The 26,495-nt window shown below is 47.8% G+C and overlaps 2 protein-coding genes across 2 annotated transcripts in view; both read left to right on the top strand.

Annotated features, from left to right (window-relative positions):
* The window catches only part of LOC127382597 (gallinacin-13-like), a 592,294-nt gene that overhangs the window by 541,993 nt on the left and 23,806 nt on the right, over window positions 1–26,495 (top strand). The gene's annotated exons all lie outside the window — the stretch shown is intronic.
* The window catches only part of XKR6 (XK related 6), a 182,703-nt gene that overhangs the window by 138,910 nt on the left and 17,298 nt on the right, over window positions 1–26,495 (top strand). Inside the window, exon 2 of the mRNA XM_051614383.1 lies at window positions 19,774–19,970. Coding sequence (XP_051470343.1) covers window positions 19,774–19,970 — 197 coding nt within the window. The remainder of the gene's footprint in view (window positions 1–19,773; window positions 19,971–26,495) is intronic.

The following is a 26,495-nucleotide window of genomic DNA, read 5'->3' as shown; positions in this document are numbered from 1 at the left end:
ACTGTAGAATTGCAGCCATGGTATAGCTGCCCTGCTTTCTGGACCCCCTCTGCTCATCCCATTCTCTCCAGGCTCTGGTTTGAAGGCTTCCAGTGTTCAATAGCATGGATGTAGCCAGATTCTGCCTGTTGGCCTCAGGGCCAGAGGAGAACCATGAAATGTTTAGTTAATGACTTTGTATGAGGCCCTAGAGACCAGAACAAAGCTTTAGTATAAAAAACAATTCCTTTTCTTGGCCCAGAAAATGACACAAGCCTTAAAACTGCTCATTCCTCACCTGATGCTTCTGCTCCATAAACATTGTATAAGGAAAGCGCTTCTTTGCACTCAGGGTCATGTGAGGATTCTGTGATTTGATACGAATAATTCCTGGGAATGTTTGCTCCCATGAGGGCGTGCTGCAAGGAGGAGACAAAACGAGATAGATCCTTTGAATTCTCCCTTGCCCTGGCTGCTTACGAAGGTTTTCATGCAGATGTTGAGAGCACCCACAGCAGTAAGCTCTTTACTGATATCATAACCAGTTCTAATCTGACAGGGATTCTAGGGCAGTGTGGAAAAATCAAAGCAGTTACACAACAGGATGAACCTATGACCATATGGAGGCAGGGTGAGCTCAGAAATACGTCTTTTGCTGCGTAAGACCGTGGGCAAATTGCCCTGAATCCCTGCATTATGGCTAAGCTTGTCTGAGAGGTGGACCTCTGATGGTGAAGGCTTCAGAAGAGAAACCAGTGTAATGACCACAAAGTGACTAGTATGGGCCAAGGATGATGGGGCATGGCCATGGGTGGTGCAGATACAGTCCTACGTATTTCTCTCTTTCCCCTCCCATGCGGTGTCACTCAGCAACTGAAATTCCGACTTGTTTGGGTAGGACTTTCATTTTTGTTTAAAAATGGCTTTTACTGCTAAAATAGCTATTCTATTTTTTTATTGCCATTTTTATAGTTGTTTGTCTCTTCTGAAGTGTCCGAGTCTCAACCCCAGCTTGCTTCTTCCTTGCTCTGTTTCTCCCGCAGATCTCACCATTACATTTTCTGGACAGTAAGAGAGTCTGATTAATTTTGAGGCCAAAACTGACCAGACGGACAGTGAGTAGCTAAATGAGACACAGGGCTGGATGTGACAAGGCAAACCCCTACATTTACTGATATTTATCAACTGAAATAAGACCCTTCCATACTCAATCTTAAATTGTTCAGATTTGGGTGTTCAACTGAATAGTATAAATTCCTTTGCATCACTCCTATGGTTCAGGTGCATCCTGGAGAGTCAAGGAGCTTTGGTAGGCTAATGGAAAAGGAATTGATGTCAGATGCCAAGTCTCAAAAAAAGTAGTACCAGCCTCTCCTCCAGTAGACAGAGTAAATGTATTTGGTTTCGTGTGCTTTCTCACATGTGATTTGGATAGATGTGGGGTGTTATAGGACGTGTGTGCAAAGACAGGTGGGATAATCTCATCGTGCTTTGAGATGTCCTGACCAGACTCAGAAATGATGAATAAGTCTAACCAGAGTCTTGGCACAGTGTTGTGCCCAACCTAACAAACTGGCTGAGGGTCACTTTTTCAGGCAGATGTCCCCTGAAATCTACTTTTTCAGGCAGGTTTCACCTAAGTAGACGTTATTTCAGCTTCGTCTTCCTTTCTTGCCAGTCTATAGAAGTACCTGGAGAGGTTTATCAGCCTGAGCCCTGACCCCTCTAACAGGGCTTGGAGGGGACCTGTCTGGGTAAACCAAAGCCAGTTGGCAGGGGACGGTGATGACACCAGGGGCGGTGGTGTCAAAGGGAGCTTTTCTTCTCCCTCTCAGTCATGTACAAATAAGGATGGGGCAGGAGCAAGAACGCATTTGTGCTGGGTTGTGTGTTTTGGCAGGGGTCTTGGCCTCACCTGAACCATCAGCAAAGTTCCCAACTCACCCAGATTCCCAGCGTGCACCTTCCCTGACGGCTGAGACAAGACTGTGTTGGTGGGAAAGCAAGGGTCAGCTTTGGGCTCTTCCACAAGCTCCCTCTGTGACTGCAGGCGATTTACTCCATCTCTCAATGCCTCAGTCCCCTGCTGTTAATAACACATCCTTTCCTTTGCTGTGCTTCTGTCCTTGTCAATTTAGATTGTAAATCCTTTAGGGCAAGAACTGTCTCTTACGATGTGTATGCACCGGACTCAGTACAATCAAACTCTGATCTCAGCAGAAGCCTCTTAACATTGCTATAATATAAATAACACTCATACCTGGGAGCCAGGACTCCTGGGTTCTGTGTCCAGGTCTCTCAGTTCCTGCATTGCAGCCACAGACAAGTTACTTTACCCCTTGAAGAACCTCTAAAAATAGTGCTCAGAAGGAACAAAACATCTCTGAAACAGTAGTTGGAAGGATTGGCTGAATGGGGAAGGAAATGAGGATTTGTTTATTAATAACTTTAAGGAAGAGTTGATGGGGTGCAAGAGTTTAATTACTAGTTGCAGAGAATGGATTGAGAGCAGCCCTGAGAAGAACTTGGGGGTGTTGGGTGATGAGAAGCTCGACATGAGCCAGCACCGTGTGCTGGCAGCCCAGAAACCAACTGTGTCCTGGGCTGCATCCCCAGCAGCGTGACCAGCAGGATTAGGATTAGGGAGGGGATTGTCCCTCTTTGCTCCACTCTGGTGAGACCCCCTGCAGTGCTGGGTCCAGATATGGAGTCCCAAACCCAAGATGGACACAGAGCTGTTGGAGCAAGTCCAGAGGATTCCACCAAGATGATCAGAGGGCTGGAGCAGCTCTGCTCTGGAGACAGGCTGAGAGAGCTAGGGTTGTTCAACCTGGAGAAGAGAAGGCTCCAGGGAGACCTTAGAGCACCTTCCAGTACTTGAAGAGGATACGGGAAAGCTGGGGAGGGACTTCTGACAAGAGCTTGTAGTGACAGGATGAGGGGAAATATTTCAAGCTGAAAGAGGGGAGACTGAGATGAGAAATAGGGAAGAAATTCTTCACTGTGAAAGTGGTGAGACACTGGCCCAAGTTGCCTGGAGAAGCTGTGGCTACCCTCTCCCTGGAAGTGCTGAAGGCCAGGTTGGGTGGTGTTTGGAGCAACCTGGTCTGGTGGGAGGTGTCCCTGCCCATGGCAGGGGGGTTGGAACTAGATGATCTTTAAGAGCCCATCCAAGCCAAACCAGTCTGTGATTCTATGATTCTATAACTAATATGAATTAAATTTGGCTTCCTATGGAACAGATCACTAATCCTAAGGAAAAAAATGAAAGGGAATGCACTTACAGGGCTGATCCAACACTGGAGCAAAGGCTTTGTGGACAGTGTATTGGTTCTACTGGATGACTGCTCTCCTGCTCCCTTGTGCTTCCCAACCTTTGCTGCCTTAATAAACAAAACTGTTCAGAGAGATGTATTCTGCCCATGTACCAGTCTCTGCTGCCTACAAGTCTCCTGAGCAAGCTCCCAAACCTCCTTTATATGCTGCTTTTCTTTTCTAAGCAGTGAACAGTGACATCTTCGTCAGAGGGCATAGCTGGTGACAGGAGGACTAGCAGCCCTGGAGGTTTCAAGGACAGAGGTTCTGGGTTGTTGTGGCTTGCAGGGACGTGCAGAATCTGCTGTCAGGCTCACAGTGAGGGTTTCTTCCAGCTGGTGCCTGCAGTGGGCAGCAGGGGCCAGGGAAGGGCAAGAACTCCAGACATGAGGCAAATAAACTGGGTGGCTCCCCATGGGCAAAGTGTAGATGGAGAAATGAATAGCATGGGGAGGAGGAGAGCCTGATTTCTTGTCTAGCGGCGTGGAGTTGGTCTGCCTGGCTTGGTGGCCTGCTGTCATACATTCTCCCTCTGGGCTGAGACTCAGGATCTCCATTCAGTTGTCCAAACCAGGCACCCAGCACCACTCAGGATGCTGTGTGTGTCCCAGTGCACCCTCAGCTGTGGGTGTAGAAGGGCACAGGTCTTCTGCATGCCTTGTGTTCTACCTGACACCAGTCTGTGGATATCTTTGATACTGCCTAAAACAGTCCAGATGCCTGTGAGTCTTGCTCTTGGTCTTCAGCTTCTTCAGGAATGCATTGGAAAAGCTGGCTGGGGGTTTATGCATGTGATTTTCCTCCATAGGGACTTTCATTGAAAGGAAAGACTTTCCTCTGGGTAGAGAAGGACATGGGACAGCATCTGTTCTAGACAAGGGCTATTCATGGTGTGTGTCCTCTTCCCATGGCTGTGTATTTGATCCACAGAGAAAAAGGCAGTGAAGAGATGGCTGGAACAAAAAATATCCCAGCCAGCTCTGGGAGCTCCTACTCCAGCTATCAGATAAGAATACATTCAGTTTTAGTGTGAAATTCCCACAGGAAAATCTGTTCCTACTTGTTAGCATGGTCCCTGCCCCCGCCCCAGTCTCCATGTCCCCCCAAGTCTTTTCCATGGGGAAGTATGTGCATCCAGCACAAGTGAGTCCTCCAAATGGCATATCAAAATGATGATAAGGAGGTGAGAGGCATCTGATAGGAAAGTGATGCCAAAGATCTGAGAGACATCTGTTATCAGCCATCAGATCTCAGCTAGTTGTCTGGACCCTTCTGTAGTCAAGGGAAGGAGACAGGAAGACTGTAGGAGGTGTTGTAGACACCCTTCCAACACAAACCATTCTATAATTATATTATTATCTTGAGATGGTAGGAGTGGCTTTCTGGAAATCTCTCTCCCTCCATTGGTAAAAGATGGAACTAAGATGATGAGTTGAAATCAGCTTTCCCACTTTTGGACAGCTGAAGTAAGAAAGAAAATCCCATTAAAGCATTAAGATGAGTTGCCTCCATAGCCTCGAGTTCATTCAAGCCTGCAGCATCCTCTTTCCAACAGGGTGTCCACATGAGACTGTGTTTGTAGCCCAGTTGCTGGCACCCAGCCACCCCGTGTGACTGAGGAAGCACGTCTGGCTGCAAGGAATTGAGCTTTGGTGTCAGCCCCTCGAGGGGATAACCCTTTGAGCCAGCAGATGAGAGTCTTCCTGACATGATGCCGTGTCTCAGGAGATGTTTGAGTGTTAGATATCCTGCACAGCAGCCCCAACACAGGCATCTGAGTGCTTTGTGTCTTTGTTGAAGTTGGGGTGGTTAATGGGTTCACCTGTGATGTTTGATGGTGAAGGTCAAGCCCTTCCTTCACATCCAGCAAATTTTGATGATAGAAGGGAGTTACATAAGGAGGAACTTGGGAAGGCAGAAAGGAAGGACATTTTGAGCTAGCAGTGAGACTCCTTGTAGACAAAATAGGACATCTCTTGCTTCAGAGCTGATCCTAGTGTGCATGAGGCTGTTTCAATCCATATGTGGCAAGGAGGACCAGGGCAGGGATTGTCCCTCTGTGCTGGGCACTGATGAGTTTGCACCTCAAATCCTGGGGTCAGTTTTGGGCCCCTCACAACAAGAAGAACATTGAGGGGCTGGAGCGTGTCCAGAGAAGGGCAACGGAGCTGGGGAAGGGTCTGGAGCACAAGTGTGATGAGAAGCAGCTGAGGGAACTGGGGGTGTTCAGCCTGGGGAAAAGGAGGCTGAGGGGAGACCTTCTTGCTCTCTGCAACTGCCTGAAAGGAGGTTGGAGCCAGGGCGGGGGGAGATCAGTCTCTTCTCTCAAGCAATAGGACAAGAGGAAAGGGCCTCAAGCTGTGCCAGGAGAGGATTAGATTAGATACTGGGAATGATTTCTTAATGGAAAGAATTGTCAGGCCCTGGCCCAGGCTGCCCAGGGCAGTGTTGGAGTCCCCATCCCTGGAGGGATTTCAAAGCTGTGTAGCTGTCGTGCTGAGGGACATGGTTTAGTGGTGGCCTTGGCAGCGCTGGGTTAACAGTTGGACTTGATGATCTTAAACATGTTTTCCAACCAAAACAATTCTATGATTCTATGATAACTGCAAAATCCCCAGCTGTATTTCCTTCAGTACCTCAAAAACCTCAACATCTGTTCTGCTCCTGTTTAAGAACAGATCCCTAGAGTGCAGAAATCTCTTCCAGGCCCATCTCGACGTGCAGCTGCACCACCTTTCCCAGCCAATTCTGCAGCATCTGACACACAGCCTGAGTTACCCAAGCACTGTGGCCACATCTTCCTTCGTGGGAGGAAAACTTCCATGTTCTCCTGGGATACTTTCCTCACTGCACAAGGCTAAATGCTCTCTCCAGGAAGCAAAGCTCTCCAAGATCAGTGAAGACAGGAGAAAAGAGAGGAGCCAAGGCCAGGGCTTTGGAGACAGCATGCAATTCCAGCAGGGAAAGGTTGCATGTTTGCACCTTGGAGAGGCATTTGGGCAGTAAATGACAGAGGCCCTAAATTATTCCACAGCAGGGAGAGGGGGTTTGAGCACAGGAGGGGAAAATCCATTCATTCATTACAGAAATCAATAGCACCCACATGTCATTTAAGCTGGCCTTCCCCTGGAGAAGTGTAAGATGGAAGAGACCTCTACTTGCTTTGCTGATGAGAGCAGAAACTCTGCCCAAGCTCAACCAGAGAAAGCTGCCTGAAGAGATTATTCAGTGGTGACTCCTGAGTCACGTCTAGATCAATGCATCCAGCAATTTATTGGTGCTGCTGGGATATATCTTGTCCAGGCATTTACGATAGTCAGTGTTGATGCAAACATCCTCCACACAGTGCAGGGCAGCTGCATTGGCTGTGTCAGATGTGCCCAAGGTTTTTGGTTGGGCTGGGGAAGCATTTTGAGCAGCAGAAGGTCAAAAGGACATGTAAGAAAATGCAGGGCTTTATTTTCTTTCATAATAGGCATGCACCCTGCACTTCTGAAAGGACACAAAGAGCGCAACCAGCAGGGACAGGGAGACAGGGACCTCCCAGATTGGCAGTTCACAGAATCACAGAGTCACAGAATGATAGGGGTTGGAAGGGACCTCTGGAGATCACAGAGTCCAACCCCCCCAGCCAGAGCAGGACCACCACAGAATCAAGGGCAGTTGGACTAGATGATCATTGTAGGTCACTTCCAGCTGAAACCTCTCCTCTCTCCTCTCCTTTTTCCTCTTCCCTCCCCTTCCGTTCCCTTCCCTCCCTTTTACTTTCATTTTTTTTCCTCTCCTCTCCTTTTTCCTTCCCCTTTCTATTTAAAAAACACCAGCCCCCACACCAATCTCCCCTGCTAGCTCGAGGACAGTTATTTAACCTCACTGTCTCCATTTCTGCACCTAAATGTGCATGAACATCAGTCCCTTGGGCTGGGCTGCAGGACCCTGCACCTCGCAGCCCAGATGCTGTTCACTGGTAGAAAGCTCCTGCAAGCACATTTGTGTCACTTGGATAAATGTTCTACCAGCACGAAAAGACTCAGCTGTACCCAGAGGGTGGTGGAGCAAGGATGTGGTCAGGTGGCTTCACTTTTATTAAGCTCCAAGCAGAAAGCTCCTTTTCAATTAGTAGGAGAAGAGGAAAAAAAAAAAAAAAAAAAAGAAAAAAGAAAAATTACTGTAATACTGGGTAATACTGTACTTGAGCTGTTTCTTCTTCTGAACATGACAGCTAGAAAGTAGTCCTCTTTGTCATGTTATTTAGAGTCATTCTTAATTAGGAGCTACCTATTAAATGAAACAGCTGGAAGTGCAGCCACCCATAGGCTCCTATGTAGCTTGACTTGCTTTGTTGTCTTATCATAGAATCATAGAATCACAGAATGCTTTGGGTTAGAAGGGACCTTAAAGATCAGCTAGTTCCAACCCCCCTGCCATGGGCAGGGACACCTTTCACTACACCAGGTTGCTCTAAGTCCCATCCAACCTGGCCTTGAACATTTCCAGGGCTGAGGCAGTCACAGCTTCTCTGGGCAACCTGGGCCAGGGTCTCACCACCCTCACAGAAAATAGCTTCTTTCTAAGTTCTTATCTTAATCTTCCCTCTTTCAGCTGAAAACCATTCCCCCTCATCTGCAGCCTTGTAAAAAGTCCCTCCCTATCTTTCCTGTAGCCCCTTCAGGTATATCCTTACATGGAGACCCCAGCAGCTGGAAGAAATGCTGCAAGTAAGCACAGCTGCTGGAAGGCTGGTGGTTAATCATGGGACTGGCAGGAGACTTGTGAAATAATTGCAAGTAGAGCAGGGCAGGATCCTCTATGTGAAGTTCTGAAGGGGAAAGGGGTGTTTCTGCAGGGATCAGCACAAATACACTGAGGTAAGGGCTCCTAGACCTTTCAGAAGTGCTGTGTCTCCTCTCCTGATGGCTTACTCCATCCTTGTGGTCTTTGCAAAGCTACCATGAGAGAGTGGTTTGGTGCATTTTGGTGCATTTGATTCTCTTTCACCTGGTGCCTGAAAAGCCCCAGGAGACTGCGATGCCCAAAGGTGTGTTTGCCAGGCTGCTGTTGGACCTACAGCTCCCTTGAAGAAGACGTCCGCGCTTCAGAATCCGCTGCTACGTTTCCTCTGGCCAGGAATGGCTGATGAGTAATACAAAGCAGCAAAGGGAATAAATATTAAAGAGCTGGAAAATGTTAAAGTGCACGGGCAGCAGAGCTGACAAGCACCGTGGGTGTGAAGTGCAGAGATCGTCAGCGTGTGCCTCACGCAGACGTTGCTTTTCATCCTTTCATGCAGGAGGGAACATAGAAATAAATGTTGCAATTATTTTCTGTTAATGGTGTGTTGAAAGGCATTGTTCACTTGTGAACTCATGCCCTGTCCCTGGCCTCATCCCCTTTATGGGTCCAAGCAGTGGTTTTCCTAGCACGATGTGTCAGTCTGGACCAGGAGAGACACAGCCAGTGAGAGGAAGGAGATGCCACAAGCATCTGAGGAGCCTGAGGGGTGGCAAGGTCTTGTTCCCCAGGATATTGCCTGGCTAAAAGATTGCAAATTCAGATGACACATTTGGATTGTGCATAGCAGGTTGTCCAGAGAAGCTGTGGCTGCCCCTTCCCTGAAAGTGTTCAAGGCCAGGTTGGATGGGGCTTGGGGCAACCTGGTCTAGTGGGACGTGTCCCTGCCAGTGGCAGGGGGTTGGGACTGGATGATCCTTAGGGTCTCTTCTGACCCAAACCAGTCTGTGAATCTGTGATCTCATGGTGGGTGCATTGAAGGATGAGATGTGGTAGTTCATGAGTGGCATTCATCTTGGCCGTCACAAAAGGTCATTGGAGTTGAGGCATCATGTCTTGGGTTATGGAACCACTCTGAACTCCCCCCAGCCCCTCTCAGCCTTTAGTGTGGCTGTTTCCCAGCAAGAGCTGATGGTGATGGGAGTCAGATGCCATTTCTGTGCTGGCATTTCCTCCCAGTCCCCAGGTGATACCAAAGATCCTTGCTCCTCCCACCAGATATAATGATATAAGGGCCATGGGGCAAAGCTCTCCCCCCCCAGGTGGAGCTGGATGGGACTGACTGCGGTGAGATGACAAGGGTTAAACTCTTTCCTGGCAGGCTGGGAGGATGCCGTGTGATTTCTGAGAGGTTTCTCGGAGCCGTGTGCACCCGGAGAGGGAGGCAGGCCCTTGCTAATGTATGCACAGCTTCTCTGAAACTAAAAATAGCCAAGATCTGAGGCTGTTCTTCCAGGATTTCGCAGGCGCTCACCCAATTTTTAGCTCCTTCTCAAACGGATGGCAAAACGGAGGCAACAGTCTCAACCCTCGTGCAAAGCCACCATGTGGGGAGCCTTGCTCCAGGGGTGTCTTTTGACCCCTGTGGCACGGACGAGCTGGGGACATGCTGCTGAACGTATGGTCCCAGGTCTGTCATGGCCTCTTGCAAGGCTGGGGTGGTCACCAGCATTTCCGATGGCTGCTGAGAAGCTCCCGGAGGATTTGCTGGCCCCAGGGAGACCTGAAGCTTTGTTCTGCAGTGACGTGTGCTGGGACATGGATGCAAGTGATGGGGAGAGCTTGCTGCAGCTGGCAGCAAGCCTACAGCTCTGCCCCTGGCAGCTCTGCAGCAGGCTTTTTTTCAGTCTCAGAAAATCAGCTCGCCTCTTCTCAGGCAGGGTCCTCTCCCCCTGAACTGCTCTGGCTGGTGGTTTTCTGGTGTGCTGTTAAAAAATCCTACCTCTTTGGCAGAGCCTCTCCTGGAACATCCGCCTCCTTAGCTCCACAAAGCCACGGCCATGGGGATTAGGAGAGGCTTTGGTGTATGGAAAAGTCTTGTCTAGTGCTTTCAGTTCCTGCTTTAGCATCAGTGACCTTGATGGCCAGGGAGAGAGTAAATGCTATAAATTCAGTGAATACTACTCTAGAGTCCATATCAGTTCCCTGATCTCCCAGTGGGAGATGTGACCCTCTTGCTTTTGCCATCAGCCAGAACCTGGGAAGAGGAAATGTTTCCCTCTGAGCGAGGTGACCAGCTCCCAGACATGTTCCTCTTTGGCTCTGAGGTCCACATAACTTTTTGAGGGTTTACACTGCAGGCAACCTCCTGTCTCTGTTCTGATCTTTGGACCCGCTACTTGTTAAATCACTCAGGAAGAGGGAAACCCTTGAAAGAGAAAACCACCACATTATGTCTCCATCTCTAGGAGACTCAGAGCTCATTAAAGCCATTGCTTTCCCCTCTACTCCTCTGCATCCTCCGCCAAGGGATCTTGGAGGCTTGCAGAGAGCTGTGAGGAGGGGAAGGTATGTCCCTGTCCCTGACTGGCCTCCCAGGGCAATGCAAACTTCCCCTCTCCTGAGGTATCCTGTTGCTCTGATGAGTCCATGTGATGCCAAATCAACTCTCAAGACCATCTGGGTTAAGTACTGAAATGTGGCCCATCCAATAGAAAGAATAAGGTGACTATTCCCATGTGTCCCTATAGCATCATGCCCCTGAACACTCACATTTTGGGAGCCCTCAGGCATTTCTCTGAATTTGCCCTGAAACTTCCCTTGCTTGGAACCAAGGCAGGTCAATGAAAAGACCTCCACTTACTTTCAAGGCCTTTGGGTGCATCTGTTCCTATAGGGTCTACGGGACTGGGACCAGTTTTCTTTCCAAAAGGGAGGCCCTGACAATGAACCCTAATAGCTCAAAGACACTTGAAGCCAAAATTCAGTCTGAGTTCAATTTCTTTCTTTCTATGCAAAGCTACTTAACAGCTTTGATTTAAAACAGAAGGCTTTCCCAGAGGTGATAGCACTAGGCGTCAAGGTACACTTTAAAGCAAGTAAGTATGTGCAAAATCAGAAAGGGACTGGAACTTAAGTATTCATAACTAGTTTAGGGGGAATCTGTGATAAAAGGGCATTTGGCTCAGTGCTAGGATGTGAGACCATCCCACGGGTGATGGATGCTCTGACATGTCTCTGCAGCACCCACCGCTTTGATACCCTCTCCAGCAGCCCGTGCTATCCTGCCTGCTCCTTTGCTCAGCACAAGGATGCTTCCCACATTCAAATATATTTTAAAAAGGACATTCATACTCTCGTGCTGAAGAGGTCTTTGGAGTTTCTTTCTCTGTTTTAGAACTCTACACCTCATGAAATAATTGACAAGTAAAAAAACATAAACATGATTTCTACAAGCTTGGCTTGAAACTGTAGTAGCTCCCACTACAGAGCTGTTCTCTGATGCTCTATTGATTTGCTGAGCAAAGATCTGGAAATAGGGATTCTGCAGCCTGGGTATCCAGGAGAGTCCCACAGCCCATGGGACACAAAGACAGGTTGCCTGGGCAGAGCTGCTTGCAAAATTGGGGTTGTAATGAATATACCAGTGACACATTTGTTATTATTTTTGCAAATAAAAGACATGTTAGCCAGGCTCTGGTGAAGCATGGAGATTTCTGTAACAGCCCAGATTCAGGAAAGTTTGAAAATTAATGCCAGACAAAGGGACTGTCTAGAGCTAGCACTTGCTTATGTTTCATTTCTCTTCTTCTGGTTGTGATCTTTCAGTCCATGAGTCAATGAAAACTACCCTGCAGCTAGAAAAGGAGAATAGACACAAAGATGAATCCCAGAAACATCCCCCAGGTTGAGCAACATGGGGATGGGCAGCTCACACATTTTTGGAGCTTTAACTGCAGCAATGCCCTTGTCCCAGTTTTCTGCCCCATGCATCTGCTGGAGGTTATGGCCCTGCTATCTGTCAGGAGGATGAAATCCACACCTGCAGCTCTGCTGTGGGCTCTCTCAGTCCCAAATATCTGCTTAAACCAAGGGAATTGAATGAAGACTGTAGATTATGTCCCAGAGGAGGTGATAGAGGTAGATGTTCCATTTGGCTGGCATTGCAACCAGAGCAACCATTTCAGAGGAGCTGGGAACAATTCTCTGAAATTCTCAATCCAAGCTCCCTGTTTTGTGTATCAGAGCCCCCAAATTATCAGCCACAACTTACAACAGCCTGCAAACATCAAAGCTGCAGAAACGGAATCCTAAAAATCCTGTGGCATCATTTTATTGTCTCTCTCCAACTGTTTGATGGAATTGACTCTTTTCAAGGAGGGGTTGATTTGTAGGCTTTCTTTAAATAGTGAAAATGATCTCAGGCTGAAAATCATTTCTGCAGTGATTGCGGTTAAGTGCTGGAACAGGTTGCCCAGAGAGACTGTGGGGTCTTCATCCTTAGAGGTTTTCAAAACTCAGCTGCACAAGGCCATGACCAGCCCTCTCTAACTTCAAAGTTAGAGAGGAGGTTTGCTCCAGAGACTTCTAGAGTTCCCTCCCAACCTAAATTATTCCATCACTCTGTGATATGATCCTCCCCAATGTACAGTTTACAGAATAAATCAGATGCCTCTTTCGTGGTTGGTGTATAGTAAAGCCATCTGTGCTTTAAAACAGCTTTAAACTGGCTTAGAATACAAAATTATTACAGTTTCTCTGGCACAGCAGAAGACTGGGTCTATCACTCTCTCTACTGGATGTTTCAGTTGCAAATAGTATTTCATAAAAAGTAAAACTTTCTAATATAAATGGATATTCAGGTATCATCCCCTCTTAAATATGTGCATGTAAAGAATAGGGTTTTGAATTCACATAAAGACCAGTGTTTTCCCTGAAGTGGTGGTTACCATGTCTACAAAACAGGGATATTCAGGAAGTTTGACTTGAGTTGACCCGTTAGCTTTAAAGAGAAGAGATCTTGGCAACTATTTGTGAGAAACAGATTCACAGAAAATTTCTCAAGCAGGGATAAGGAAATAACAAGCCAATAGGAACATCTGGATGCTAGAAAACATGAAAAGAGGTTGAAGTAGGTACGAGTACTGTCTTAACTCAAAAATGTTAATATAGGCCAAGTAATCCGATTTTCTCTCACTGATGATGTCACTGTTGTGTAATCTTGTGAGTGATTCCTAAACCTGATCCTGGATCACAGTGGTGCTGTGATAAGTTAGACTGTGGATAAAGTCTCATATTGGAATTCCAAGTTTGACACTGAGATGATGATAAACTGTGTGTCTGAATAAAGAGAGTGTCCTGCATGACCCACTAGTCTACGTAACTCATGGATTATGTCAGACCACACATTTAAGCTTTTTAAGTGTCTCTAAGGCATGGAACAAGCTTATTTTGTGTTCAGCAACATTATCCTCCAATAAGAAAGACAAGGCATGGAATAGAGATTATTAATTGTTTAATAGGAGCTGATAGAAGCAATTAACTAGATAAGGAGTAGTTGCATATGGAAGCAAGTTTACCAGGCAGGAGAGTACAGGAATTGCAAGATAGAAAGACTAAAACAGTTGATGAACACACTTCTTGTTATGTTTTGTTCATTCTTGGATGTAAACTACATGAAGAGGTGCTGAAAGTGGCAAGGTTCTAGAAAGCTCTGAGAATCTCAATTCTGAAAATCAGGGTCCTGATGCATGATGAGTGATTTAGTCATAAGTTGTTGGGGTGACCTATGAGGATGCTGGATTAAAGGAAGGCTTTGTACACTGCTTGCTTAGTCCTATGAAAAGATTTAAGGTGCCCTTGCTTGTTTCTGAGATGGCAAATGGTCTTTCCTAGTTTAGCAATGGTCCCTAGCATGATTTTGGCACAAGACTACTAGCAGTGGTGTAAATAAGCCCTGCACACCCTTTGAGGACAAGCCCAGACCAGGAACCATTCCCCAGAGGTGGTTTGGATGCAGCCACCTTGTTCTGGAGGAGTTTGATGCCATGGAAGCAGCCAGACAAAACTGTGGTATATTGGCACCTGGATGGGACCAGGTAGTTACTACTTTGATACTCCAACTAGGAACAGTATCTCTAACTTGCAACATTACAAAGAAAGAAATCACTAACAAGTGTTGATATTGAGCACGTTAATTGTGATGGCAACTGTAAGTTTGATTCTGATTTTTTTAATAGACAGCATTTTACTTTCGTGCTCCCCTGTTGCTTTAGCGCTGCATTTTATATTCCTTTTATATCTGTTAGAATGAAAATAACTCATTAAAATTAAAAAAAGGGGGCCAAAGCTGCAGCTGGTGTAAATTGCTGGAGTGCTGTGGATGCCAGCTCGCTCCAGCTGAGATCTGGCCTTACATAACCTCATTTTAAGGCTCTGCTCAGGCAGCCTCTGCTGCACGCCTTCCAGCCGAGCGGTTACACATGTCCTCATTTCCTCCCTTCCAAGGAGTGGGCTTTTAATCTGTAAACACCCTCTAGTGCATAAGGATAATGGCCCCTTGCAAGAGTTAGCAGGAGTGCCTGTGGAGGAGATGGCAGGAGAATAAGCCATTCCACCTTGCTCCATCCCACCCCTCTTCTTACAGGATTGAACACCAGGGAGAAGGTTGGTACATGGGGTGGGTGAGGGAGATGGTGTGCCTTGCTACCATGACACCTAGAAAACCCACCTGAACCTATGTTCAGTTCTGGGGCCCCCAACAAAGGAAGGACATGAAGCTGTTGGTCAAGAAAAGTTTCCCTACCTGGAATTGTTGGCAGTGGTTTGAGTACCCCAAATCCTGTTCCTTTCTATCTTTCCATAAACTTATATAAGCAAACCAGGCAACTTCAAGGCCTGTTCATAGTCGTAACCTAAGCAGGGTTCAGGACTCCACAGGTACTAGCAATCATTCCCAATACTGAGCCTGAAGGCAGCTACCTAGTTTTGGAGGATGAGAGAGCTCATTTCTGTGGTCAGTCTTGTCCTATTGCCTTCAGGAACGGTGATCAGTTCCTTGTTTGTTGTTGACTATTGTGGATACAGTCTGAGTTTCCCGACTTTGGTCAGCTTGTAGTTGTGTGAGACAGTCCCTCAGAACTCTTCTGTCCTCAAAACGTAGCCCAGGGCCTGTGTTGATGTGCCTTTCCATGCTCCTGGAACCCTCTTACACATCAGCATCCTCTTCATTTCAACCCAGTCTGTTGCCTGAGGCTTCCTCCTACACTTTCTGCTGGTGGTATCCAGAGCCACCTCTGTAAATCAAACAGTGCCAGGCACAGGCACAATTCTGTAATAGTTCACCCTGATACATTTTTAGCACAGACTCTGGCAATTTTGGCCAACTAGCATGGACATAGCCACGTGGAGTTGAGTCATGCCAGCTGGCCAAGGACAGAGGCTGCTTTGTTTAATGGTATAGACAGAGCCTCTGACTCCATAATCCTATCTCTGGACATTTCTTTTATAGTCCTTGCTGAGACAGCTGAGCAGCCTCCGTCATCCAACGTGAATCACATTTTTCCATTGCACTTAGGGTGGGAGTTCTTTTACAGTAGAAGCATCTCCTTTTCTTCCTCCTGGTGGCATCCGGGGTTTCTCTCCAGAGGTTGTTTGGCCACATTTCTGGAGCCAAGAGCTTTGGGCTCCTTTAAAACCTGCTTTGGCGCAGGGACAGCAGTGACTTTGCCCCGTGCAGTTGGTGTGTTACTGCAACACACGTAGTAAATAAGCATGAGGGTAATTATGCCAACAGGAATTCTGGGAACCCTGCCAGAATGGAGAGGACAGCCAATCCTTTGTGCATGTAAAGAAAATCACTCCGAATCCCCCTCCCAACCCCAAATGAGTTCTATCTCTTGAAGCCATGATGGGGCTTAGAACTAAAAATACACAGATACTCACAAATACACACGCTCGTATGTAAAAATAGCCAGCATTCAAGAAATAAAAAGCCCCAAGTTAGGCTCCTGTATCCAAAATTAAGCTCTTAAATAAATAAATTAGCCTGATTTTCAGAAGCACAGGGCGGTGAATGGCTTTCACTGACATAAGAGGAAGCATCGTGTTGCTAAAGATTGAAGATCAGGCCTGAGTATGGATTTGAAAGTCTAATTATAGAATCCTGTTTGCTACCAACTTGACCGAGAACAACAAATTTCAGGTGAAATGACATTGATTTTTTGGTGTGTTTTTTTTTTTTCCTTTGCAGTTTGTCTACACTTAACCAGTATTAGTAAAGGCAGGAAAAAGCCCTGAAACAGGTAAAGAAAATAGCATGAAAAAACAGATGGACTGGAATAAAACTGCTTACAGCACTGCTGTACATTCATGTTTGAAAATAGGGTTAAGCATTGCCAATTTTACAGCTGGGTGAAGTCTTGTATTGATTAATTAGGCAGGTATTTATTACTTGTTGAAAGCTTACCAGGTAGCTGAAATTATGTCAGGGAATTCCCAAGGTCATAATTCCATGTGGCAGTTGGATAAGGACATATATGGCCTGCTAGGTCATGTAGCACAAGTCAGATTGGGCAGAATTGGGCTTCATGGTATCTAGGAAGTATGTCCATCCTGGATGGGGAGCTACCAGCAGGCAGAGTCTTTCCTCACTCACATGCTCGTGTTGTGGTGATCAGAGGCTTAGGACAGCAGCAACTTGCCTGGGTTCTGATGCCAGAAGACTTTGGGAGAGCCCTTGTGGTGCTCTATGACTCAGTTTCCCCATCAATGGAGAGGGCACAATGCAGTTGACCTTTGTAAAAGGCTGTGGGCTCAACAGTCAAGAGAATTCGGTGTTACTGTCATTGCCATTGTGCTGTCCATTGACGGAGACAGGAGCCTTAGAAGTGTTCAAGGCCAGGTTGGATGGGGCTTGGAGCAACCTGGTGTAGTGGAAGGCATCTCTGCCCCTGCAGGGAGGTTGGAACTAGATGATCTTTAAGGTCCCTTCCAACCCAAACCATTGTGTGATTCTATGATCAGGGCATTACATTAATCCAATGCGTTTATATGTGTCATGCCTCCATGAATAGGTCCTCTTACTGTGGCCAGTTAGAAATATTCATTATTAAACTGTGGATAGTGCTGAATCAAGGAGAAATCATTGTGGGACATGGTGTCCCTTCTGTTAGTTTCTTCTTAATCTTTTTGAGTGACTCACTGTCATTGTTATAGGTTGGTTCTGCCAACCTGGAGTGCTCAGAAAAGTAAAGGGAGTCTTAAAAATAATCAAAAACTGAGGAGAGCTGGTGGGGACAGCAATGCAGAAGAATAGAGGTCTAGAAAAATATGACCTGCTAGAAAGGGCTGAAAAGAAATTGGGTTGTTTTTCATCTGGACAAAAGAAGTCTGGGGGTTTACATGGTAACCATGTGCAAACAGGTAAAAGTTGGCTGCAGGGTGAAAATTAATAGATTCTTCTCCTTGTCCATGGCTGGGATAATGATAAATTAGTGGCTTATCCGTCAGAAGAGGAGTTTAGGTTTCATGTACTAGAAGGAATGGGAGCTCCTGGGTAGGGAAGGCCACACAAGAATTCAGGACAGCTTTGGTAAATATGTCCCTGGGAAGAGTTTGCCTGAGGTGATGCAGTCTTTGCCCATGGGCAGCACCTTCTGGGCACCACCACCTTGGGTTTTGGTGGCCCTGTGTTGCTGGTATTCTGAAAACCACTTGCACGATCCTTTCCTCTGCTTTGTCCTTGAGCCATTACAGTTCACTTCTCCCAACTTCTGCCTTTCCAGCTACACTACACCTGTTTCGGTTTTTGCATGCCTGGAGGGAAGGCAGGATTCCCGTGTCATCCTGCAGTTTCTGAGGTTGGGTGCTTCCAGGAAAAAGCTGCATCCAGGCGGTGGCCTTGAGCTGTTGGGGGAATGGAACCAGGACTGGTGTCCGTGGGAGAGCAGGCGGCTCCGTGGCCATTTCCATCCCACTCAGGCTCTACGGGGATGTCACACCCGTGTCACCAGTGTCCTGTGTGGCCGGTGCAGCATTTTTCTCGAGTGTCGAGCCCCATCTGGTGGCTTTCCTGCGTCGTTTTTCGTGTCCTTGCTTCTTTCGGGATTTTTCGTCTTGCGTGCTTGCGAACTGCAAGCGGGGAGGAAGGACGAGGTGCCTGAGAAAGGGCAGAGCGTGCAGAGCCACCTCTGCCTCTGTCCCAGCTCCCAGTCCCTGAGCGTAATTTGGAAATGCAGAGGCTGTCGGGGCTTGTGTCCCTTCCTCCTGCTCTTCCTTGCTCTGCAACCTCACCCGAGTGGCAAGGAATGATCTAATCGTTTTGATGAAACCCCAGTTTGTGCTGTGAGCCCCTCCCAGAGGCTACAGAATGCACTTCATCCCACTGTCCTGCTGGCATCTGAGGTGGGACAGATGAACGGTCCCAGGAGGGGACATTTCTGCCCGTTGACTAACTCAGATGACCAGTTTCAGGGTTGGCATTAGGTGAAAAGATTTACATGCCAAATTTCAGAGCACAAGGTTACAGCCACCACTCAGAATCAGAAGGAAGAAGACCCAGTATTAGTTCATTAATATCAGAAAGCATTAGAAAGGAACCTGCTGTAGATACTTTATTTCTGAAATGCCGTGCAACCTGTGACATCTGGGCACCTTGTGCTCCCCTGACTTGATCAGCTCCCTTTACAAAGGTTGGCCAAATGTTCCCTCAAGGGAAATTGTGTCCCCAGGGTGAGCTTTGCAGGGTTCCTTTCACACCTGATAGGAAAACAGAGGTGATAGACCAGTACCTGTCTATGCATGAGACACCTCCTTCTAGTGCAGTGTTGGCCAACATCTCAATAGCCCACCAGTGGCAAGCTGTGGCCTTTTGCACTTGTGGGTCACTCATGTGCTGAAGGTAAAGGTGGTGTCTCATTGCTCCACCTGTGATGACATGGGGTCAGATCTCTGGTGTCTGTGAAAGAGGCTCCTTGCTAGAGTGCTGAAGAGGCTGAGGCAATCTTAGAAGGTGTGGCTGAGGGAACTGGGATTGTTTAGTTTCAAGGAGGCTGAGAGGGGAGACCTTCTCACTCTCTACAGCTGCCTGAAAGGAAGTTGGAGCAAGGTGGGGGTCAGTCTCTCCTCCCAAGTAACAAGTAATAGAACAAGAGGAAATGGCATCAAGTTGTGCCAGGGGAGGATTAGATTGGATATTAGGAAAAATTTATTCACTGAAGAGGTTGTCAGGCCCTGGCACAGGCTGCCCAGGGCAGTGGTGGAGTCCCCATCCCTGGAGAGATTTCAAAGCCATGTAGATGTGGCACTGAGTGGCATGGTTGAGTGGTGGCCTTGGCGGTGCTGGGTTGACAGTTTGACTTGATGATCTTAAAGGTCTTTTCCAACCAGAAGGATTTGATGATTCTATAATCTGTCAAGCCACCACCAAGTGTTGTGGCCAGCATTTGTCAAGGAGTTCCTCCTTTTCTTGTTATGAGAACAAAGTGAGGGAGTTGTTTTCTTGTGCAGAAGCTCCATGAGCATTTCCTACCCCTGTGCTTCACATCTGGATGGTGCAAGTGAAAGTTTTCCCACTCCTACAATACAAAATACTGCAGGAGGTGGTGTTGGAGCTGTGTAGGCATTCCAGACTCCCATTTCACCCAGACAACATCTCTCTCCCCATGCAGCTGGCCCACAGCCCTGTCCACCTTGTGTTTTGATGCAAGCCGAAGTCTCACACTCAGCTTTTCCTCCTGTTTCCTGCAGGTATATCCGAACTATGTACCTGGGGATCCAGAGCCAGAGGCGGAAGGAACACCAGCGGCGTTTCTACTGGGCTATGATGTACGAATATGCAGACGTAAATATGTTGCGCCTCCTGGAAACTTTCCTGGAGAGCGCCCCTCAACTGGTGCTACAGCTCTGCATAATGATCCAAAAGAACCGTGCAGAAACATTACCATGTAAGTGGCCCCCTCGTGTGTCCCCCTCCCCATCCTCCCGGCCTCCCCTCTCTGGTCCTCTGCTCAGCTGCTGCTGGCGGTGTTGCGAACCGCCTGCCCTACGCAACCCAGTGTGTAAGGGGCTGCCACTTGGGACAAATCTCATTCCAGCTCCACACTGCATCTGCTGGGTAAAATTTCTGCTCGTTCTGCTGAGAAAAAACCCCACACACTGTCTGTCAAAAGATGAGATTTCAGCTCTTCCACACCCGGTCCAGTCTAAAGAAATGATGGTGTTATCAGGAGGGGGCAATCTCTGCTGCTATGGCAAGTGTCACCATTTGCTTGCCACATGGAACTAAGCAAACACAATCCTTCTCTGCCTCAGTTTCCCTCCTTACTTAAGCAGGAGGATAAAACTGGCCAGGTTTTAATTTGTGTTGTAGGGACAAAAGCTTCAATGCCTGTGCGGTGCTCTGATGGTGTGAAGTGTAGGATAAGGAGCTTGGTTTTATAGATAAAAGCTGCAGGACCTTTTCCAAAGAGTGCTCAGGAATCAAGACTTGGTCAATGGCTCTCTGATTCTCAGCAAGTCCAAGAAAAGAGAGGGGAGAAGGCAGTGGAGGGCATTGTGTAGGGACAGAGATTTTGTAGTGCAGGTATCTGCAAAGGTAGATAGCTGAGCGGAGGCTTGGAAGTGACCACAAAGAGTTTGCCAGTTCTGATATGCTTTGCTGTAGTGATGTCCTGGAGCATGGGGCATCCACCCCAGTCAAGAGGCATCTTCCCCTGTCCCAGCCCTGGGGTGAGCAGCTCTACCAGCCCATGCCAATGGGTATGCTGGCTGCCTAAGAGTCACCAGCTTGAGGAATAATTGTCCTTCACAAGGACCAACTGCAGCATCAGCTGGTGAGCTGCTGGGTTATTCAGCCTGTGCTCAAACCACACACCAGGAATGACACTTGGATTATGCTTCCCAAAGAGAGCCAGTTTGTGGCATGCCATTTCTGGCAGACCATGCTATTTCAAGACCAGGTTGGATGGGGTTTTGAGCAACTGGTCTAATGGGAGGTGTCTGCCCATGCAGGGGGGGTTGGAACTAGATGATCCTTAAGGTCCCTTCCACCCCAAACTATTCTGTGACTCTATGAACTGAGGAGTTTCTTAGAGGTGGGATTGGAACTTGGCAGCTCTTCAGGGTTAAATTTTGCTGGTTGGACCAAGATCACTGCTACCTAGAGCATCAGTAAGTCCGACTGCTCTCCCCTTCCTCCATACTATGGACATGTCCATCAGAGTTGTTTACAGAGGCCTCCCTTCTCCTATTTATGCAGCCTATTTCTGAAACCTCTCATCACGAGCTCTCCAAGCCTCCAAAATGCTGACATGATGAACATGCATTTCTGCAGCTCCTGCTAGCACTGCTCACATTTGCCAGCACCCTTTTCCTGCTGCTTCCAACATTACTAACCCTACTATCAAATGTATAAATCCTAACCTAAGAGGCTTGCCAGGGTGTTATGCAGCTTGTTGGTCTGGCTACAGAAAGCACTGGGTGAAGTTTGCTGGCCTCTGTTGTGTGACACGGCTGAATAATCCCTCTAGGCTTCCAAATCTGCAGCTCTTTCAGTTTGCCACTTCTAGGCATGGCTGCCTAATCCACTGAACAAGCTGCATCATTTTCCAACACCACCGCCCCCCCCCCCCCTCCTTCTTCAGCTATGCAGTTCCTCCGTTCCTCCACCACACCGAGCAAGCCGCGCTCTCTTCCAAGGCAGCGCACGTCCCTGCCTGCCTCCTCCAGCCCTGGAGGGCTCTTTGCCTGCCACGCTCCAGCAGCCCAGCTCTCAGGGTCCCCAGTGAACCTTCTCCCTGCCTTCCCCCTCCCAGCCTGTGCCAGAGATGTGCCTGCAGATCTTGGGATGCTGATGGATACGAGCAGCAGAGCTTGCTCAGCGCTTCTGACTCAGGTGCAAGGTCTCCTACAGCTCCTCCATGCCTGTTCTGTCTTCCTCCCAGCCTGTACATAATTATGTGCAAGGAAATTAAATGCTGAGAGGGGCCGTTATGAAAAGGAGCATCAAAGATTTCCCTTAAAGCAGGCAGAAACCAAAGGAAGATGGATATTGTTAGGAAGGCAGTATGTTTAAAAATCAACTCCAGTCTCTCCTGACTCCTCATGTCTGGGTGAGTGTGGCTTCTCAGGCTGTACAGGGAGAGGCCAGTTCTGCCTCTGAACAGGGACAGTATCAGCTGTGACACTGAGGGACACAAAATGGCCCACAACAGTGCTTATAAACCCAAATACATCCTGTGCTGATATGTCCAGATTCCTTCTGTATGGTTCACCCAGTCACTAAAGGATTCTCAACTCTCATGAGACCCCCCCCCCGCAGTGCTGTGTCCAGCTCTGGAGTCACCAACAAAAGAAGGACATGGAGCTGTTGGAGCAACTCCAGAGGAGGCCATGAAGATGGTCAGAGAGAGGGCTGGAGCACCTCTGCTGTGGCGACAGGCTGAGAGAGTTGGTGTTGTTCAGTCTGGAGAAGAAAAGGTTGCAGAAGGGGAGATTTTAGAGCACCTTCCAGTGTCTGAAGTGGCTACAGAAAAGTTGGGGAGAGACTTTTGATAAGGGCATGGAGTGATAGGATGAGGAGGAACAGTTTCAAGCTGCAAGAGGAGAGGTTGGGATGAGACATTAGGAAGAAAATCTTTACTGTGAGGGTGGTGAGACACTGGCCCAGGTTGCCCAGAGAAGTTGTGGCTGCCCCATCCCTGGAAGTGTTCAAGGCCAGTTTGAATGGGGCTTGGAGCAACCTGGTGTAGTGGGAGGTGTCCCTGATAATGGCAGGGGGGTTGGAACTAGATGATATTTAAAGGTCCCTTCCAACCCAAACCATTCCATGATTCTTTTAGTGCAACAGCAAGGTCCATATGTCATTTTATATGGCATACATCCCTCTTCCAAGCCTCAGTCCTCCCAGCTCTTAAGACTGCAATGCCAAGCCCAGTGCAGGAAGCCAAAGCAGGCTCCAGTCTTCTTCCAGTGGGTCGGCTAATGTCTCCTTCTCCTATTTAAGGAGCTGTAGAAAGAAAGTTACTGGGATGGCTAGGACAAAATTTGCTTTTTTCTCCTAGTTCCCATGTCAAGGTAGCTGTTGAGACAGTAAGAGTGAATATACTGGAGGTCTTTACCCAAGCCCAGAGCATCTCCTCCAGAACTGTTAAGGAGCATGGTGACAGAAAGGGCCTATTGTGGTTGCAGTGTGTGGGGCAGCGCTGCGAAGACTAGAAGGGGATGCAGTCAGGCTAATGCTTAATTTCCTGGTTTCCGTATCTATTGGGTAGATTGAAAAAGCCTCACCATGCATTGCAAGAGCCATTTCACCCTGAGAGGCACCTGGGTAGAGGGTTAGGCAGAACACGAGTTTATAGTTCCTGCAGTGCTCGAAGAATGGACCGGTTTCACCAGTGGGCCCCTGCTCACCCAAGAGTTGGTATCTCCTACATGGTCTGACACCCCTAGCAGCAGAAGTGCTAGAGCTGGAATTTGAGGTAAAGTCTCACTCCAGTAAAGCTTGGGACAACACCCCCTGAGATTTCATGAAGGTCAAGATTCATTGCTTTATCATAACCCTAGCACAAGATAAACCAGGTCCCAGCTTAGTTGCCATCACCCAGTGACTTTGGAAGAGCAGAAAATAGCACAGAGAAGATAAGCAGGAACTCGTTGTACTCTGGAAGGTGCATACTGGGAGCCTGAGCTGGAGTACCTTGTGCTGGGACAAATGGGTCGACACCAGCTCCTGAATATGCATGTGGAAGAAGCTAGTGATGGCACACAGGCCTGTTGTGAGGATTCATCAGCTACAACCACAGATGTATGGGTCCAAACAGAGTCGATGGAAGGTGAGGGAGGAAGGATGCCTCCAAAACATGGATCAGCCCACATCCAGATAAGCTGGAGGAGGTAAGATGAGATGCTTGCCCTCCAGCAGTGTCTTTCTCCATGGAATCTAGACAGAACCTTGGTGATGCATTTGGGCATAGAATCACAGAATGATTTGGGTTGGAAGGGACCTTACATATTATCTAGTTCCAACCCTCTGCCATGGGCAGAGACACCTTTCACTAGACGTCACAGGCAAAAGGAGGTGGTGGGACTCTGAAGAGGACACAGCCCTGTCCCTTACTCACCTTAACTCTCTCCAAGATGTAGAAGGGGAAAGGATTAAATGGTGGCCATCTCTCTCAGATGCCTGGACAGCGCTGGCCAGAGGACTTCCCTGATTTAAATAACATGGCATATTTCTGGGGGAAAACATAATATTAATTATAACAAAAAAAGCCCAGCAACCCCACTCTTCACTTCCTAGTCACTCCTAGTCGATAATCCACCTCACTTCTTGCCAAATAAACCATCCTTAACCCACTTCACCCTGCAGAGATGCCTGTTCCTCTGCACTGAATGGAAGGAGCACATACAACCAGCTTAAAGAAGACACCCAACTTCTAGACAGTTAGTGAGGTGAGAGAGATTCTGTTTTTTCAACATAAATCTCCTCCTAAAAAGGTTACCTTCTATTTAATTTTTAATGTGGCTACTTTAAGACTTAATTGAGATTTAGCAGAACCTCTGACGTCCTTCCACTCATGTCACGAGTACTTTTTGCAAGGCTTTTGCTGGGAATTTGCCTGCCTGCACTTGAAGTTTTCAGGACAGGATTCCTCCCCACAAAAAGGACTGTCTATCCACTGATGCTGTGCCCGTCTCCTCCATAACCCTGCTGTTGATCTGAAAGAGATTTGCAGCGTAAGCCTTCATTATGCAAAGTCCTGTTGAAATCTCAGGGATTTTGTGAGGTCTCAGCACTCTCTGCAGCCCACAATGAGTAGTCTGGAGCTGCTGGTATATGTAAGAAAAAGCAACATGAGCTTCAGCCTGTCTGCATTGTCACTTTTTTTAAGCAGAGTGATCCAAGTTAGGCGCAAAAGGCAATTGTAGGCATCTCCACTGGAGATGTGTTGGCTGAGGAGTTATCCTGGTGGAGTTCATAAATAATGTAGCTAGATTTTGTTGTCCCTCCCAAATAAAGGTCCTATCTGTTTCATCACGTCCTCACTCTTTCTGTACCACGTCTGGAGGCCACGTATGATCAGAGCTTGTCCTTTTCTGCAAGGGCACTCCACGAGCACTCTGAGATGCTTTCTCCTTTCACTTTAGTTTAGAAAACTGATCTTAACTGATCTTTGTGGGGTGTTGGAGGATGGGGAGCAGGAATGGGTTAGGCATTATCCTCACTGCCCAGAGATGGCATTTCCCATCCAGCTGAGTGGGTTTGGGATGAGTCTGCCCCATTTTAGATGCTCCTGCAGCTGAGTGAGAAGTGATAATGAATTAAGCCCACACTCTGGACTTTGTCAGAGTGATCATAGGAAAAAAAGATGCTAAAAATTTTCTTATGGGGCTGAAGACATATTCTCTTTCTGTCTCTCTCATGCCATTTCTTGGGGAGTAAAAGAAATGGGAAGCTGCCTCTATTGAGCTCTGGTGAGACTTCACCTGCAGCACTATGACCAGCTCTGGAGTCCCCAAAAAAGAAGTCCAGAGGAGGCCACAAAGCTGATCAGAGGGCTGGAGCAGCTCTGCTCTGGAGCATGCTGAGAGAGTTGGGGTTGTTCAACCTGGAGAAGAAAAGGCTCCAGAAGGGGAGACCTTAGAGCATCTTCCAGGACCTGAAGCGGCTACAGGAAAGATGAAGTTTTTACAAGGGCATGAAGTGATGGGATGAGGGAGGACAATTTCAAGCTGCAAGAGGGGAGATTTAGATGAGACATGAGGAAGAAAATCTTTGCTGTGAGGGTGGTGAGACACTAGCCCAGGTTGCCCAGAGAAGCTGTGGCTGCCCCATCCCTGGAAATATTGAAGGCGAGGTTGGATGGGGCTTGGAGCAACCTGGTGTAGTGGGAGGTGTCCCTGATAATGGCAGGGGGTTGGAACTAGATGATCTTTAAGGTCCCTTCAAACATAAACTGTTCTATCATTCTATGATTCTGTGAAACATCCATCACCCATCCCTATTTCTCTGTGACAGAAGAGGTCTGAATGGGACCCCCCCAGTAGTGTGCTTGCTGAAGGGGCTTGGCAGGGATGAAGCAGGGAAATCTGCATTGAAAATTTTTCCTAATTCAGCCACAGTTTCCCTTTAAATGTTCATTAGCAGACCAAGGAGGCACCTCACAAAATGCCCAGATATCTCCCAACACATGAGCAGCTTGCCTGGGAGGCCACTCATATGACTCAAGTGCTGTGCCAGACTGGGGCATATGGCTCAGTTCCTGCCTTCCCCTCCCTCTCACCAAAGCCGGATGACAGATAGCAATTTGGTGCCCTGCTTGAAATGAGTGGCTGGTCCCAGGCCAATTCCCAGCAGCATCAAAAAGCCATCTCCCCAGTTGGCAGTGGGCACTGAGGACGTCTTGCTCTGGCATGCTGAGAGCAGGCCAAGCCCGAGGCAGACTAGCAGTGAGTGGCATGGGGAAAGC

The sequence above is a fragment of the Apus apus genome, chromosome 3 (assembly GCF_020740795.1).
Source record: "Apus apus isolate bApuApu2 chromosome 3, bApuApu2.pri.cur, whole genome shotgun sequence".
NCBI classification, from domain to species: Eukaryota; Metazoa; Chordata; class Aves; order Apodiformes; family Apodidae; genus Apus; species Apus apus.
The sequence above is the reverse complement of the archived record's forward strand: the minus strand, read 5'-3'. Positions and strand labels throughout refer to the sequence as shown.